The sequence below is a fragment of the Drosophila kikkawai genome, chromosome X (assembly GCF_030179895.1).
Source record: "Drosophila kikkawai strain 14028-0561.14 chromosome X, DkikHiC1v2, whole genome shotgun sequence".
NCBI lineage: Eukaryota > Metazoa > Arthropoda > Insecta > Diptera > Drosophilidae > Drosophila > Drosophila kikkawai.
The window spans coordinates 22,891,210-22,908,477 of NC_091733.1; the positions used below are offsets into that span (position 1 = coordinate 22,891,210).

The window sequence follows — 17,268 nt, forward strand, 5'->3', positions numbered from 1 at the left end:
CCGGTTATCTCAGCCCCCAATCGCAACACGAGTCTAGTTTAGGGGAAAGGGGAAAGGGTAAGGGAAAGGGCAAGGGGAAAGGGTAATGGTAATGGGTGTGATCTAGTTTGGCCAAGTTGGTAGCCGATTTTCAATGGAAGCCACACACAATCAATCGCTTCGCAGAAGTCAGCCTATATAGTCTCGATTTCTGGGTATTTTTTGGGCCAGAAGGTTTTTGGGGGGAATTATGAAATTAGATAAATAAAAAAAATATATAAAGCGAGAAAGGTCTAAAAAAAAAAATTACAATTTTTTAGACAAAGTTAAAGTAGGATGTCCCAGAAAATTAACTATCGATAAGCCTTAAGTTGTCCCAAAAAATAATGGGGAAACTACACAATAACTCTAAAGAGTTACTCTATAGGAACCCAACAGACATTCATTTATGATATTAAAAACGATACGGGCTTCAAGCGGACAAAACGTTCAATTTCGGCTCATAAACGATAATAAAGTTAATACCTTGTCTTGGGTTTTGTGCTATAATTTTCGGAAACCGAATAGGATTTCGATTGCGGACCTCTTACGACATCATTAGCGGCTATAATCCTCAGAATTCGCGTTACTCGTCCGCTATTTGTCCGTTTGTGCGTCCGTTTTTGAGCAATTAGCGAAACTAATACGGAAAGTCCCATAATTTATCCGTATTAAATATTTTTAGCAGACATTTTTCGAAACCATCCGCACTAAGTTTCGCTCTTTGCCTGCTGGGAAGTTCGCAAGATATAGGATAGACAACTTCTCGGACTATTAGAGAGTTTCTCAGGTTGTATACAAGTTTTCCAAAGATATATTCATATAAATATAAATACAAAAATTAATAAAAATTCACAGTTAATTAGTAAACGACCCCCATACCGGTAGATTTCACGCAATTAAAATAAAGACCAGCAGTTGGAATTAGGGTAAAATGAAATTGTAACAGGCGGCGGCAGGCCCATCGATCAGTTGATATTAATAAAATACTCAATAAATGCGCTCACAAAAACGTGTGCAGGCAATCGATCAATCAGCATTTGACAGGCACGCCAAATCGAGTCCGAAACTGGGATTGGGTTTGGGATTGGGATTGGGTCTGGGGGGCTCCGAGTTGGCTGACAGCCAGTCTGCTACCAATCTGCGAGCAGAGAGACTTCAAAACAATTACACAGCAACATTTCCCAGAGCGGCGGCACTCGAGTATCTCCAGCCACCGGTCTGAGTCTGAGTTGGAGTTGGAGTTCGAGTCTTGAGTCTTGAGTCTGCGAATCTGTATTCAAATACGACTCGCAGCTTGGTGCTGTTGATTCAAGCGATTAATCGATAACAAATAAAAACATTTCGACAACTACTTCCAGTGAACGCAAAACAGCAGTGCCAACTGCAGAACAAAACAGAGAAGAGGTCCCAGCACCAGCTCCATTTGGGTACACTGGGAGAAACTAGGGGTTAAGAAGTGTTAAATATAAAGGAAGAAATAAAAAGGTATTTAAAAGCATATAAAATTGATTAAATAATAATTATCAAATGAAAATAAATAAATATTGACTATATTTTCTACTTAAAATTAATTAATTTAGTTTTTTTTCCAACTTAAATTAAATAATTTTTAGTAGAAAATAAAGATTATTTAATAAATGTATAAAAATGTAAATTGAAGTTTCCGGATTATAAAATTTTTAATATAGTTTCTTAATAGAAAAGCCCACATTTTTTTTAAAATACATAATAATTATAAAATAATTTAATAAGAAATTAAAAAAATATATATAATAAAATAAAATAGTAATAAAATACAGTTTTTAATTTAAATGTAAATGTAAATGTAAAAAAATATATAGCAACATTTTGGTAAAATAAAAAACTTCCAATGAAAGAGGGCAAGGTCACACTTTTTAATTTCATTTTTTAATTATTTTTTAATTTTTAAATTATTAAATACTTCTTTTTTTGCCTTTTAAATGATAAGTGTTAGCTCTACCCTTCCTGCCTGTACATAATATATTTCATTTTCCAAAAGCTCAGCAAAACTTATTTCTCTCAGTGCACCCCCAACTCCTTTGGAGGCTGTCAACAACTCGACATTGTGTGTATGAGTGGCGTGGTACGCATAAATGCCATGGAAATTTTCTTTTTAATCAATTATGAGTATTAAGCCGAGAGGGGCTGCCGCTGGCCATTGGGGGATTTTCGGAGGGACCTCTTTGGGGCCGTATATATCTGCGTATCTTGTAGTTTGTATCTGCGATCTGCCGAATGCGAAAGGGCGAGAGTGCGCAAGAGAGCGCGCGCGCGGCGTTTTGCGAGATAAAAATCGCAAACATTCTTTATTGAATGCTGTGGATGCCAACGCCAGATGGGGATGTGTGTGTGTGTATAATCCCCAGGCCCAAGTAGCACTTCGAGTGCCACTCCAGCTGAAGGAGGTGGAGCAGGAGGAATAGATCTACGCCGAAAAGGGGGGCCTGGATTATTGGGAATTCTCGTAACTTCAAGTAGCTCTCCGAAGATCATACAAGAGAAATGAAAGAAAGATATGGTATATTCATGAAATTTTTATAACGAAATATTAATTTAAGAATTTAAATTTAAATTTAATTTTTTTTAAATAATTTAAAAACTAAAAGAAAATATCTATCCTTAAAATGTAGTTTAAAATTTGTTGCCTGTAATATTTATTTTAAATTCTTATTTTATATAGCCTACTTTTTGGTCTAATTTTTTAAGTAATTCGAAATCTTCCAGTTTTTTTATTTTTATTTTTTTGGGAGAATCTAAACTCCCTTTTCTTCCTGGGAAAGCGCACAGCCACAAATCATAATCGGTGGCTGGTAGACAGTAGCTGCAAACGCTTCAAACGGTCGACAGTTTGTCTGTCAAATTGACATTACGCGCTGCGACGCGACTGCGACGCTGGCAGAGGGCAAGTCAAGTGTCGGCAGAGCCACCAACAAGTTGCATTTACATGAGCTGGTCACACTGAAATAAAAAATTTTTTAATTCAAAGCGGATTTGTAACCTGAAGTGTAAAGAATATTAGAAACTGTTAAATATATATTTATATTTGTTAAATAAATATTTGTTTTTGTTAAATTAATATTAATAGTTATAAAATAAATATTTATATTTGTTAAATAAATATTTTAAATAATTTTTCAATAAAAATTATCAAATTAACTATTAATAATTAGTAAATAAACTTTTTATATGGGTTAATAAATATTAATAATATTTAAATAAATATTTATATTTGTTAAATAAATATTAATAATTTTTAAATAAATATTTATGATTATTAAATAAATATTTATAATGAGCAAGGCTTAAATCAAGGTTTTGGCTTCTGTTAAAGGCTTCTCTTCAGTGAAAGTTTTTGTAAATTGGTACAAATTTATTTATTTATTTAAATAAATATATTTTATTTATTTTTAAATTTATTTATAAATTTACGTATATTTTTTTCTGTTTTCTGGGAGCCTTGCCCGGGATTTGGACTTGGTTTTGAACCTGGTCTTGGCCGAGGTCTTGGAGTCTGGGTCTGGGTCTCGGCCCGCGTCTGAGCCTTCTCCTGGGTCCGGGCGTAGGCCGCTTGACTGACTGACTGAAGGGACTTGGCTGTTGGCTTCTGTTTGCGGCGCTGACTCAGCTGAATCTGCATCTGGATCCGCCGCAGATGGAGCCAGGAACTGGGAGCTGGGAGCTTCAAGCTTCAAGCTGAACCCAAGCCCGAGGACGAAGCCGAAGCTGATGATTTTCCGCTTGGCTTGGCAAAGCCTGTTGGCAACCTGTTGGCAACTCATTAAATAATGCCGATGACTGGACAAATTTATATATATATATATATATATATATGATTTTTTTTTTGCTTGAAACTCGAATGAAAAGTGATTAAACAAGCGCAGCGTAATCCTTGTTGGTGCTGGGGAATTGCATTTGGTGGAACGTTGGCGTTATAATTCAGAGCCAGAGCTGGAGCTGAAGCTGAAGCCGGTGCCCCATCTCCAATCTCGATCTCCTCCAGCTGACAGATTCTCCTCTGCCGTCTGGCTTCTGTTCCCTGGTTTCCCCTTTACCCTGGTCTCCCTGTTTGTGCCAAAGTGACACTTGTACAGATTTTCTTAATGCGCCAAAGTGCCACTTGTCGTCTGTTGAGGCTCCTCGTTCTCGTCCTCGTGCTCGTGCTCGTCCTCTATACCAAATCGAAGCCGTTTTGTACGTGTCTCTGCTGTGAAATTCTGTTAAATCAGCGCTCTCCTCGAAAACTTGTTCTAATTGCTGGCCAACGCACAATTTGTCACATGCCAAATTAATAAGCGACTTTGTCCAAGTTATTTGCATCTGATTTTTGGGGATGATGATCCTCGAGATCATCATCATCCTCATCCATTGGTAGCCACCTTGATTGAGTGGATGAGTTGTTGTAAATTTTCGCACAAGTGTGGGCTTTGAAGTTGAAAGTAGTTTCTCAGGGACACTTGACACTTGAAATGTGTGAGGTCCCAAGGAACTCTGCTTAAAATATTCATAAGAAAAGCCTGTTAAATAAGATTTTTATTTATTTGTATTATTTAATTACCTGTTTTCAATCTCTAAACATTTAATATAAATCCCAAAAGCGGGGGGCGTAGGCTCTTTAAGAAGCCTCAGCGAATCAGCGAATTACTCTTAATTGCCGCTAGTTGGTAATAATTATTCCCTTGGGTATTATCGGGGCTATTAAGGTATATGGGTTTCGGGGAATCATTTGTATTTTCCCCACACCATTATAGCGATAATATTTGTATTTATAATTTGGAGAGTCCGATATAATAATTATATTTTACCCTTGGGAAAAATCAATGTTTAATGCGATTTGTTTGAGTGATTGGGAAAAATTCAGACTTGCTTTATTTTTTTCTTTGAAGTTTTAATTAAAATATATATGGTGTTTTGGTTATTATTTTTAAATATTTAAAAGAATATATCTAAAAAATCTTGTGAAAGTTAAAGACTGCCTGTGACCAACATTTGCTGAATTCTGCTTATAATTCTCAAGTTGCTTTTTAGGCAACTCTAATTCTCCTTCGAGAATTAATTCTTTTAATTTTATTTTATTAATTTCTTAAATTTATTATTCTCTTATTTTTTATAATAAGTATTTTATAGTCCTTTCCCTTTCTTAGCCAATATTCGCACTTGTTGCTGTTGCCTTAATAGGGCCAAGCCCTGGGGCAGTCTTCATTTCTTCACATTTCTTGTCTTAGCTTTTTCCCTTGTTTTTTATGCTTGTTTTTTTTTTATATTATTTGTTATGTTTTTTTTTTGCTCGAAGCTGACTGGCTTCCCTCTCTGGTTGAGGCTGCCACTTAATTTATTTGTCACCGAACCGAAGCGCAAATGAAGTTCGAAAAAAGCGACATGCAAAGGCAACGCCGAGAAGAGTCCACGGAATCGTTTGAATCGCTGAGGGGAAGCGAAGGCAGCTGAGGAAATAATTACAAATTAAAATGAAACACGGAATGGGACAGACACACACACATACATACACATATGAGGAAGAAGTTTTTACCAAGTTTTACCAAGTTTATAAATAGCTGCGTTGACGACGATGGCGATGCCGCTGGCCACGCATGCGCAAAGATTTGTCATAATTGATAAACGACAACGGACACAGAGGAAAATTAAGAAAAAATACACAAGTAAATACTCCTCCATTTGGAAAAATCAAAAAAAAAAAAAAAAAAAACAAGAAGACTAGTTTTAAGGGGTGGACCCAGCGGCGATCTCAAGAACCTCCCAGCCGCTCTGAACACGCCTCGTCGAGCACACAAATCGAAGAACAGAGGGCCAGTATTTAGATATAAATCGGAATGGAAAACAAAGGGAGAATGCAATTTAAAGTTCATTGAGATTTAAAAATTAAAAAATAAAAGGTTTAGTTTAATAATAAAATTAAAAATTGAAGGGGAAATATATTTAGGGAAATTAAAGGTGAATTGAATTGGTTCAGGTGTCACCTACTAAATGAAGATATAAATGTTTAAGTAAAAGCTAAAATATTTGTTTAGATTTTGGTAATCATTATAATTTCAATTTTAATCTATTTTAAATTGTTATAAGCATTTTTAAAATATTTTAAAATATTTCTTTATAAATTCTTTTTAGAGTTAAAGTCTTAGAATTTTTTAATATTGTAAATAATTACTTATTATTATTTGTTTGATTTTTTCCCATTTTTTCTTAAATTGTAATAAATATTTTAAAATATTTTAAAATATATTTTACATTTTGGTAAATTTTTTAAATATTTATTTATAATTTATTTTTAGTGTTAAAGTGTCTTCGAATTTTTTAGCTTGTTAATAATTATTTATTAATATTTTCCTTTTGCATTCTTGCACAAAATCATTTCAAATTAAAATTTTTAATTACGGCTAAAATATTTTAACGTGATGCCCTTTTTCAATATAATTTAAATTTTTATTTATTTAAAATTGTTATAAATATTTTAAAATATTTTAGAATACATTTTACATTTGAATAAATTTTTAAAATATTTTAAAATATTTATTTAGAATTTTTTTTAGAGATAAATTGTCTTGGAACTTGTTAACTTTGTTAAAAAATAGTTATTATTATTTTCCATTTGCATTCTTCCATTATAAATATTTCAAAATTATAAGTTTTAAGAGTTTATAATTTTTTTAATTTTATTTTTATGCGTTTTTCTTTCCGCAAAGGATTAAAATTTAATATTAATATTTATCAATTGTTATATATATTTATATATAAGAATAATATATATTTTAGTGTTTTGTTTGTATATATCCCCCTTTTTATTCTCCCCTTTCAACCTTTTGCAAATTAATTGACTTTCAATCTGTGCATCCAGCAGATTCGCAGATAGCAGATATCCAGATACAGCAGCTGCTGCTGCTGCTGCTGCTGCTGCTGCAAAAAATAAATCTGAAAATCTGTAAAAAGGCACAGGTGACGATGACAATGACAATGACAACTTCAGCAGTTCAGCCTTAACTGCAACTTTAACTTCAACTCCAACTCCGACTTCGACTCCGACTTCAGCTCAAACGATGACGCCAAATTGGCAACGCGTTTCTGGTCGCTGGTCGTTGGCCAAGTTGGTATCTGGCGTTGGCTTCTTCTTTTTATTTTTTTCAATGCTTTTTTTTGTGGCCCGAACGTGAGAACCAATTGCTATGTATGGTCATTACAAGCCGACCAGTTAGAGCGAGAGGTAACCCATAAATATTTTAATGATGATTACATTTTAAAAACGAGCAACGGCGACGGCACAAAATCGAATGGGAAATCACACAAACGAGGGGGGCAGGGCCGATTCGGGATCGGATCTGGATCCCTGAATCCCCGGATCCCTGGATCCTCATGTGTGTATGATGAGCTACTACTCCCTGGACTGGGCGACACTGACGACATTTTTCGAATCGCATTGACAGGCCCCGGACTGGGGCTAAAAGCGATAATTATTGGCCTTAGCTGAGCGAGAGCCTGTAAGTGTCGGCGATCGTGTTCAGCGGCAGCTGTTCTTATATATATATATATCCCCCGACCCGGAATGCCCCCTCAAGTACCCCTAATGCCGATCGACGGCGTCTTGCCAATGTAATTTCAATAATTTTATCTGCCGCCGCTCGCGTCTGCCGTGATTCGATTGGCGAGCGGTGACAGATCAAAGACGTTAAGTGCACTCAGAGAAAATGCATAGTCTTAAAAGAAAATTTGTAAATTTTAACATTTTAAATTTCATAAGAAAACGAAATTTAAATGAAGAATAAAGGGCAGATATGGTAAGGGGTAAAATTTTTAAAATTTCTTTGCCAAAAAGGGTTTGATATTTGTATTTTTAGAGTTGCCACAGAACCAACTTGGGAATTATAAGGTAAAATGTATAAAACTTCTTCCAACTTGGGAATTATAGGGCAAACATTGATCAAGCACAGCAACCAAGGTATTTCGGACTTTTAGAAAAGCTTAAGGATATATAGAAAACACTGAAAATATCAAGTTGTCTAAAATTTCTCTCTCTGTACATGGCGGCAAAAGATCAGTGATCGGCCAACCGATGGGTGGAGCTGCCTTTCGGCCTGCTCCAGATGTTTAGCCGCTGAGGAGAAGCTCCAGCTTCAGCTCCAGCTCCAGCGATTGCAATCAGATCCGAGAGGCTTCAAGCTCCAGGTTGTTCCGAGTTCCAAGTCACCAAGGTTCGAGGTTCGAATCCCAGGACAGCCAGCGATGTGCAATCATCAACTTCAGAGCGAGCGTCATCAGCCGAAAGCACTGCCAATTACTCGCCAGCATTGTTGACATGCCTTTAGCCATTTGCATCGTTTTGTGTATTTTGTGTATTTTGTAGTTTGTATTTCTTATTTTGTATTTTGTATTTCTTATTGATTTGTTTAACTCTGCACGGTTTTCTTTCTCCTTTTTTTGGGCCAAGATCCAATCGAACTTGCTGCATTTTTCTCCCACGGAGCGTGTGAATGGCAGGGAGTTCAATGTGCACTGTCGATCCACACAAGTGAAAATATGTCAAAAATCTATCGAAGAGCGACGGCTTCGATTTTCGATACAGGTCGTCGTGGTAGCCCCCTTCTTACAAAACGATTGCATTCCTGGGCTTGCGTTCTCTGTAGGTCAGTTATCGACCCAGTTTACGTGAGGCAATCAATCGGGTGATTCTTTTAGGGCCTTGTTTATGTGGATTTAATGTTTATTTACTTAGGGTTTTAATAAATATATATATATTAATTAAAAATATAATAATTATTATTCATTTAATACCAAAAATAGTAAGGCTAAGCTGGGTAGATATTCAAGGTTTTTAATTTATTTTAAATTTATTTCTATATATTTAAGGTATTTTTTCTTTTAGAAAATTAATTTAGAGACCTGTAAAAAAATGTTTAAAAATTTATGGGAGAGTTTTAATTAAATTCTTAAATATTTTACGGCATTTCTGGGGGAATTGTTACGCTTTTAATTTAGAAAACAATTGCCAGGAAAGAAACATTAAATGGAGTTCAGAAATATTCATGAGTCTTAATTTATTTTAAATTTATTTCTAATTAATTTAAAGATCTGTTAAAATTTTTTAATATTTATGGGATAGTTCTAATCAGCTTCTTAAATATTTTTTCGAATTTTTGGGAAGATTGTTTCGCTTAAAATAATTTAAATAAAACATACGTTCTATTTTAAGTTACTTTCTATTAATCTATATTTATTTTTTTCTGAATTCATTTAAAGACCTTTTAAGAAATATTTTTTGGAGACTCTTAAATTGTTAATTGTTAAAAATATTCCTTTGTTTGACAAAATTTTTTATGTTTTTTTGCGAGTTAAAAAATATTTTATAATAGTTTTTATGAATTATAAAAAATATAAGAAAATTATAAATCTATTTAATTCACATTTCTGATATTTTTAATATTTCTTAATTTAAAAGAATTAATTTTCTAACTAAAAACAAGCCCGAAAAACACTCTACCAATCAGTTAGATCCACTTTCGGGCAATTAAAATTCGATTGAAATCGCCACGAGGTGAACACGCCACGCCTTTGCCTTTAATTTTTCCCACACCAATTTCAATGGAGGAAGGGAGGGGGGCTATGAACCCCAATATCGGTTTACCCCTCCTAAAACGCAGTCGCAGTCGCATTTAATTTGGGATTCCATGAGCGTTTCGGTTCAAACATAAAATAAATAAAAATCAGTACAATTCGAAGAGCTGGTGTGCTCGTCGCCTTTGAGCTTTTGCGACAATCACTCACGTTGCCATTTGGTTCCGTCTCAGGTCCCCTTTGGAGTCCCCTCTCTCCCGCCTTAACCCTTGGCTGGCCAAACCCTTCCTCGAGCGTTCAATCATCGGCAGATCGCCTTTGAGTTCGTTTCGTTAAGTTAAACGTTCTGCGTATTGAAATGAAATTTGTGCCGCTCGACACGATGACTTATTCAATTATTCGATACGAATACCACGTGATTGAATTATTGAAATCCCCAACAGTTTGGAGGAGACAGACCGAGTCGGAGAGCTAGGCCCTGTTGAAAACCAAGGGTTCAGAGAGGGAAATGTATTGCTTTAAAGGGGAATTTACTCGCAATTAACTAGATTTTTAGCTTAAAATAAAATATAAAAAATATAATAACCCAATAGAAAAATCAAACCAAGTTGGCCTTCTCACAGCTTTTACTTTAAAAAATAAACCCTAAATACCAACTCACCAAAAAATAAACTCAGGCCACTTTTGCTCGTTTTTGGTTTATTTTATTTTTTAATTTTAATGGACCCTCCACCATCTACTCCTCCTTTTCCTCCTACCAAAAACAAGGATGAGTTCCAGCGTAGAAGCACTGAGGAGGAGCAGGCCCAGAGCCGAGATCGCCGGGCCTCTGTGCACTATGCCACAATCGGAGAGTTCCTGGCCAGCCTCAAGAATGTCCAGGACAAGGCTCTGGGCCTGGAGGACTATCTGAGGGCTGTCAGGTGTCCGGAGCAACAGCCACTTGGGGATGGAGATCCCGTTAGGGAGAGTCAGGAGCAGGGCAAGAACTAGGCGGGCATTCTCTGAGCTCGCATTTTACTTTCATGATGAATAATGCTTAATTTTAATTAAAATTTTCAAGTTTATTAAGGTTTTTATTTGGGAAATCTATATATTAGAAATTGAATATCAATCTAAAATATGAGAATATAAAATTAATTAAAGATCCGAGAAGTTTCAGTAGATTATATAAAAATAACAAATTTGTTTTCTTCTTTAAATTTAAATTTTAAAAAAATTTATTTAAATTTAAATAATTAGTGCAATCTTTTCCTGGTCAATTTTGTATAAAAACCTTGGCGAAATGGGCATGGACGTTTGCACTTATAATTCCCAACTGGTTCTAGCATCCCTGGAATGAAGTGTTGGTTGTATACATGTTTTTAATCTATAAACGTGCTATTTTCTGGGACTTATTAAAGTTACACTGCCTAAAATAAATTTTTAAAATTTCTTAAACTTCCTAAACTATTCTAAACTCTCTCTTTTTTTTTATTTTTGTTCCACGGTCAAGTGTCATAACCCCTTAATTTTGATATTAAGTAACTCCAAGAGCTCCTGTGGCTTACTTGTAAATTAAATAAATTAAAAATGAAGCCAACACGTGTACGAACAAGTAATAAACATTGTGGCTTTTTCCTATTTTTTTTTTATATATATATATATTTTTTTTTTTAGATCAAAGTCAAGGGGGGAATGGGCTTGGGGCATAAAAACTCACTCGTTTGACAGCTCATTTTGCATAATTGTGCGGAGCGACGGGCAGTGCATACGAATTGATTATTGAACCGAATTGAATTCCCCCTGCCACACGATATACCCCAAACATGTATATGTATATTTTTTATGGTTTGATTTATGATCGGAGTCGGGAGTTCCTTAACGATTGAGCATCAAAAATGCTAATTGAGCTGTTTATCGATTTGTCAACAACAATAAGTCGTAAGTCGGCGCAACAATTTCGAACAATGGCCACATTGGCGGCGAAAATTATTTCATTTCATTGTTGTTGGGTCCCCCTTTAACCCCCCTTTAACCACCCCTCCCCTTAGTTTTCTTCACGCTCTCCATTGAGTTTTATTGCCTATTAAAATTGTGTCAAAATGTGTTTGAAATTTTTTATTGTTAATTATACGCGGCGGGCGTAATGTGGAACCAATAAACAATATCGCCATCGCAATTGGAATTCGGTGTTAATCTTTTGTTGTTATCCGTTTGGTTTTTTTGTTTTTTTTTTTAATATTTTTTTTTTTTTTGGGTTCATTGGAATACGGGGAATTAATTTTGGCCAACTTATTAAAGTATCAGTAAAGGCGGCCAAGCGTGAAACCGAAACCAAATCAAAATCGAATTCCAAAAAAAAAGCAAAAGAAAAACGAAAATCGCTCAAATGAATAGACAGCCGGATCGGACAGGCATCAAGAAAAAGTTTTGCACAGATGCAGGGCTATACACTGTTAGAATAATTCGGGTAACTCGAGGTAGCTTTTCAGTTTAAATTTAGGTAAGGAAATTAGAGACTGGAAATTATTGGAGCTTGAAATGTAGTTCAGAAACAGATTTCTACTATTTTGCATATTTTCTAGGTATTTTTTCTGTAAAAATTTTTTTTTTAATATTTTAATTGAAATATATTAAAGAGATTTAAATATTTTATGGAATTTCGGGGTAATTTTTATAACCCTTTAAATTAGTTTAAGTATCAATTGTCAGAAAAAGTAAAATAAATTGAGTTTAGAATCAAACTTACTTGTAATTTTGGGTTATTTTGTATATTTAATAAGTCTATTTTCTATGAAAATAATTTAGAGACCCTTAAAAAATAAGAAATATTTTCTATATATATTTTCTTAAATATTTTATTGTAAGATTTTCCCCTTAAGAGAAAGCAAAGAAATAATTGCAAATTCATTAATTAATTATCTTTCAAGTCCATTTTCTAGGCAAAAAAAACTTGATTCAGAGGCTCTTAAAAATTCTGAAATATTTTTTGGATATTTTCTAATAAGACTCTTAATCATTTGCTTGTAAAATTTGCGACAGTGTCTGCACCAAGTGGAAAGGGACTTTGCTCCGAGTTTGAGTAATGAGCTCTGGAGTTCCACTGACCGTCCTGACTGAATGACTGACTAAATGACCAAATGACTGACTGAATGACTGAGCGAGTAACTGACTGAATGGCTGACTGACTGACTGACTGACTGACAGAACCCCGAAAGAGATCGCGGAGCTTGCTCCTGACTGACATTTGATTATTGGCTTCCAATTTGTTGCAGATTCTGTTTTCTTTTTTTTTTGTTGTATTTTTTTGTTGTTCCTCCCCATTCAAGCGCAAATTGCGTGCCTGGCAATCACGGTTCGCAAATTTGCAAATTTGCTGGAAAAAAAAAGAAGAATAAGCTACCAGAAAGAGATGGCACGAGGCCCACAGAAAGAGACAGCGCCAGAGAGGGCCGAACAGAAGTCAAATTGTGGCCAACATGGAAATTAATGGAGCAATGGAGCGATCGGAGATCGCGGATCACGGATCACGGCTGCTGTCGTTGCTACCTTTGGCTGCTGATTTTTTAGAGTTGCCAAGGGACTTTTCCAAAAAGTAAAAAATAATAATAAAAAATTGGAGTTAATGAATAAAGGGATGGATGAGTGGCAGGCGTGGAGATATTTCCCTAAATAAATACAAAAGTATAAAATTAAAAACAAGTAATGAATTTTATAAGCTTTTATAAAATGTAATAAACTAATTAAATTATATTTTAATTAAATAAATTTTAATAAATTAAATATTAATAAATTAAATATTAATAAAAGGAAGCACAAGTAAACAAATTTATTACTGATAATAATTTACTAAACTAATAATTTATATATTACATTTTTATTAAAGTTATGATATTAAATTTAACTTTTCAGCCAATTTCGAAATATGCTTTTAATATTAATTAAAATTAAATTTATTTTTTTTTTAAAGAAGGAAAAAAATAAAAAAAATTAATTTATGTTATATATCTTCTTAAAAATAAATTCGATATTTTCATATATATTTTGAAAAATAATTTTTTACTTATAAAATCATTTATTTAACGAATATTTATGCCTGAGGAAAACATAAAATTAAATTTTAGCTTCTAAACTAATTAAAATTTGTCCAAAAATATTTTTTAAATTTAAGTATAGTTCTTTTATTGTTTTTAAAATATATAATTTATTTATAGATATATTTTAAAATGTCAGCACTGACCATGCTCTTGGCTTCTGCTGGCAAATCGGCGGCAGGAAAGGAGTTATTAAGACGAAGCGGGATGGCCATAGCCGCCATAGAGGTTGCCTTGGTCCACCTTTATTTTTATTTTCCTTTTTATTTTACTTGACTTTTTCTTGTTCGTACTTTTCGCTCTGTTTTCTGTTTAATGAAGGCAGTTCGATCGATTTGGCTGGCAGCGAATCGTGGCAGCCCCAGACGCCCCGATTTCCAGTTTCAGTTTGCAGATCAAGGAGTTAGGGATGGGAGTTCTTAAATGTTTTTTAAGGTTAAATATATTTTATAATATATGTTCTTGATTTTAGAAAATATTTGGGTAATTAAATGTTAGTTAAAAACTTTTTAAATATTTATTTAAGTAACAAAATGTTGATTTAATATTTTTTAAAAATTGGTTATTGATTTTAGAAAATACATGGGTAATAAAAAGGTTTCTTAAATATTTTTTAAATATTAGTTATTGGTTTTAGAAAATATTAAGGCAATAAAATATAGGTTAAATATTTTTTAAATATTAGTTAGATTTTAGATTTTAGAGCATGAGAACATGATTTATTCTGGGCTCCAAAATAAGTTCTTTTGCCTAAGAAATAATTTTTAAACCTTATAAAATATGTTTAAAATAAATTTAAATATTAGTTCTTAATCTTTAAACATGACTAACTTAATTTTTTTTGATTATTTAAACCTTAAAAAATATTTATAAAATATCTTCAAATACCTTTGATTCTTGAATAACTTTTCTTACGATTTTTCTATAGTTTAACTTTATTTTCTTAATTATTTATTGTTATTTTTTGTATTATTGTTTCCTCCTACGTGCCACGCTGCCATCGCTGGCTGCTGGCCAATTTCAGTTAGCCGCCACAGTTGCTGTTGGTAGCAGCAGCCTCAGCTTTAGCAGCAGCAGCCACAGCCGCAGCCAGTTGTTGTTGGCCAGGCCAAGAGCCCTGGGTCCGCGCTGGCGAACAGCATTTTCGATCTGTCTGTCAGTCAGCTGCCATTTTTGCTTGGCTCGAGACCCGCCAAGGGAACCCGGGAGTCTGGGGCCAGCGAAACTGGCCAACCAAGTTGGCGAACCAATTGATTGACATTGCCCACAACGCCCTTTTTTTTTGCCGAAGTCAAAGTGGAAGTCTCTCTGAGCTCGACTCTATTTTCGCTTGGCCAACTGTACCGGAAGTGTGTGAAAATGCTGGCATTCATTCAGCAGCACTTCTTGTGAATTATTATGAGCAGCCAACTACAAATTATACAACAATAATTAATTAAGCCCCAGAAGAGACAGAAAACCAGTTGGCCCAGAGCCGAAGTTCATTCAGGAAAAACTGACAATGACAAAAACCGAAACAGTTACCACAAAAAATAAAGAAAAAACACAAAGAAATACAGGCACGTTGAGCGGTCAAAGCCGTGTAATTATGAAATTCAAAGAAATGAAGCATTAAACCGAAACAAGAAATATGGCATGATATATGGCCAAGAGTTGAGTGCGGGCTAAAATATGTTTATAACTAAATTAGCATGAAGCTGAGACGGAGACGGAGGCTAAGACTGAGGCTCCATTGATAACTCTGGCTTGGTCTTTACATTTATATATATGCATATATTTTTTATATATTTTTTACATTTCTTTATTTTCTTGTTGTTGTCAAGTTGACAAATTAATACACAAAACTAGCCCTTTTTGAAGTCAACCGACTGGATTTCTAATTGGGAAGAGCCATAAAAAAACTAAAAAAAAAAACCAAAAACCAACTACATATTTTGATGGCCGCTTTTCTCACCATTTTCGGGGTTTGACTTTTTGCTTTACGATTATTTTTACAACTATTATTATTATTATCTTTTGTTGTTTTTGTATATTTTTAACAATTTCCAGTGAATGAAGCAATGAATTTAGAGTCTTTAAAGCCTAAGTTGTGTCTTTATAAACATTCCTGTGCGAAGAGCTCTCTCAGGGAAGGCTTAAAGGGTGCTTGAAGCTTAACTCTTTTTAGATATTTTTCCCCCGATTTGTTACAGATAATTTCCACCGACAATTAGACCATCTTTTCCTGACACTTTTCTTTTGGTTCTCATTGCTTCAATTGAGCAGCAGCAGCAGCAGCAGCAGCATCAGCAGTCGCTGGAGATTTTCCATTTGCCTGTTTTCCCAGGCCCCGCAAGACGTGTACGTGTACACATTTCTAATTAAATTTTCAAAGTTACTTTGCCATTCTGTGCGATTTTTGATTGACATTTTACATTAAATGCTCTCTGGAGTCCCGGGATCTCTAGTCGGTGCTCTGAGGCAACGTTGAAATTGATCAATTTCACATAATTTCAAGGCAAGTCGGAGACGGCGGTAATGCAAATCCGACAGATGCGATTCCAGCTCTCCACGACTGTTAGAAGATCTTAGAACGTTTTTCCTGTTTCTTTTTCTTCTACTCTGTATTTTCCCTGGATTTTTCCCGACTCTAGTTGGGTTTTTTTTTTGGGGTGGAGAAGGACCGGACCTCCTCGCTTATGATTGACAATGCCGGGAATTGAGTCAAAACCCAAAACACCAATTCTGATCTCTTGAAAAACTGAACTGAAAAGCGATTCGAGATCCAAGATCCGCGAATCCCAATCCGTATCCCTGACAGCTTGACGGCCTTTGGGCGCTTTAAACGTTTCGGTTGCCTCCCTCGCCACTCCATCTCCATGCTCCCTGCGCTCGAAAATACATTTAAGAAAAATATATAAAAATAAGATAAATATATTTAAATATAAGTAAAATTAATAACTAAAATATTTGAAAGCTTAAATAATTTATTTTCAATTTAGTTATTAAATTTACAAAGTTTTCTGGTAAGAAGAAAATATTTTATAGACTAAACAAGCGAAATTTTGAGTTCTTTTTACTTTATTCTCATTAAAATAATTTTAAAAATATATTTTAAATACATATATACATATATATAAAAGAAAAAGTTTCCCTAATTATTTACGTATTTTTTATATTTATTGTATATTAAAATATATTTATTACAACAAATAAAAGGGTTTATTGCTTATTTTATATTTTATAAATTAAATTGTAGAGTTTTAAGCTGAGAAAAAAACGTCTCAAAACCGAATTGAAAATAGTTTCTAAATCTTTAATTTGTCTTTTCTAAATTTTTATATTTTTTTTCTTTTTGTAATATTTTTTAGTGTCTCCTTTATATTTATATTATTAATTAATATGATTAAATATTAATTTATATTTAAATTGTTGTTAAAAAAGGCTTGAAATGTTTCCTATATTATCCCAGACTTTATTTTATTTATTATTAAGAAATATCAAATATTTTTCGCCAGTGCATGGCCAGCTCACCTGAGCTACGCTTCCGCCCCGCGCCTTTTAATTGCTCGCCGTCTGCTGGATTTCTTCAGCTTCGTTCAGAATTCTCATT

The 17,268-nt window shown here is 34.0% G+C and overlaps 2 protein-coding genes across 3 annotated transcripts in view; both read left to right on the forward strand.

Annotated features, from left to right (window-relative positions):
* LOC138929263 (uncharacterized) overlaps nucleotides 1-17,268 on the forward strand; it is a 46,028-nt gene that overhangs the window by 12,002 nt on the left and 16,758 nt on the right. The gene's annotated exons all lie outside the window — the stretch shown is intronic.
* Nucleotides 10,213-10,667, forward strand: LOC108074929 (uncharacterized). The gene has a single exon (XM_017167158.2). It carries the CDS (start codon nucleotides 10,321-10,323, stop codon nucleotides 10,591-10,593), a length of 273 nt encoding a protein of 90 aa, XP_017022647.1. The 5' UTR covers nucleotides 10,213-10,320; the 3' UTR covers nucleotides 10,594-10,667.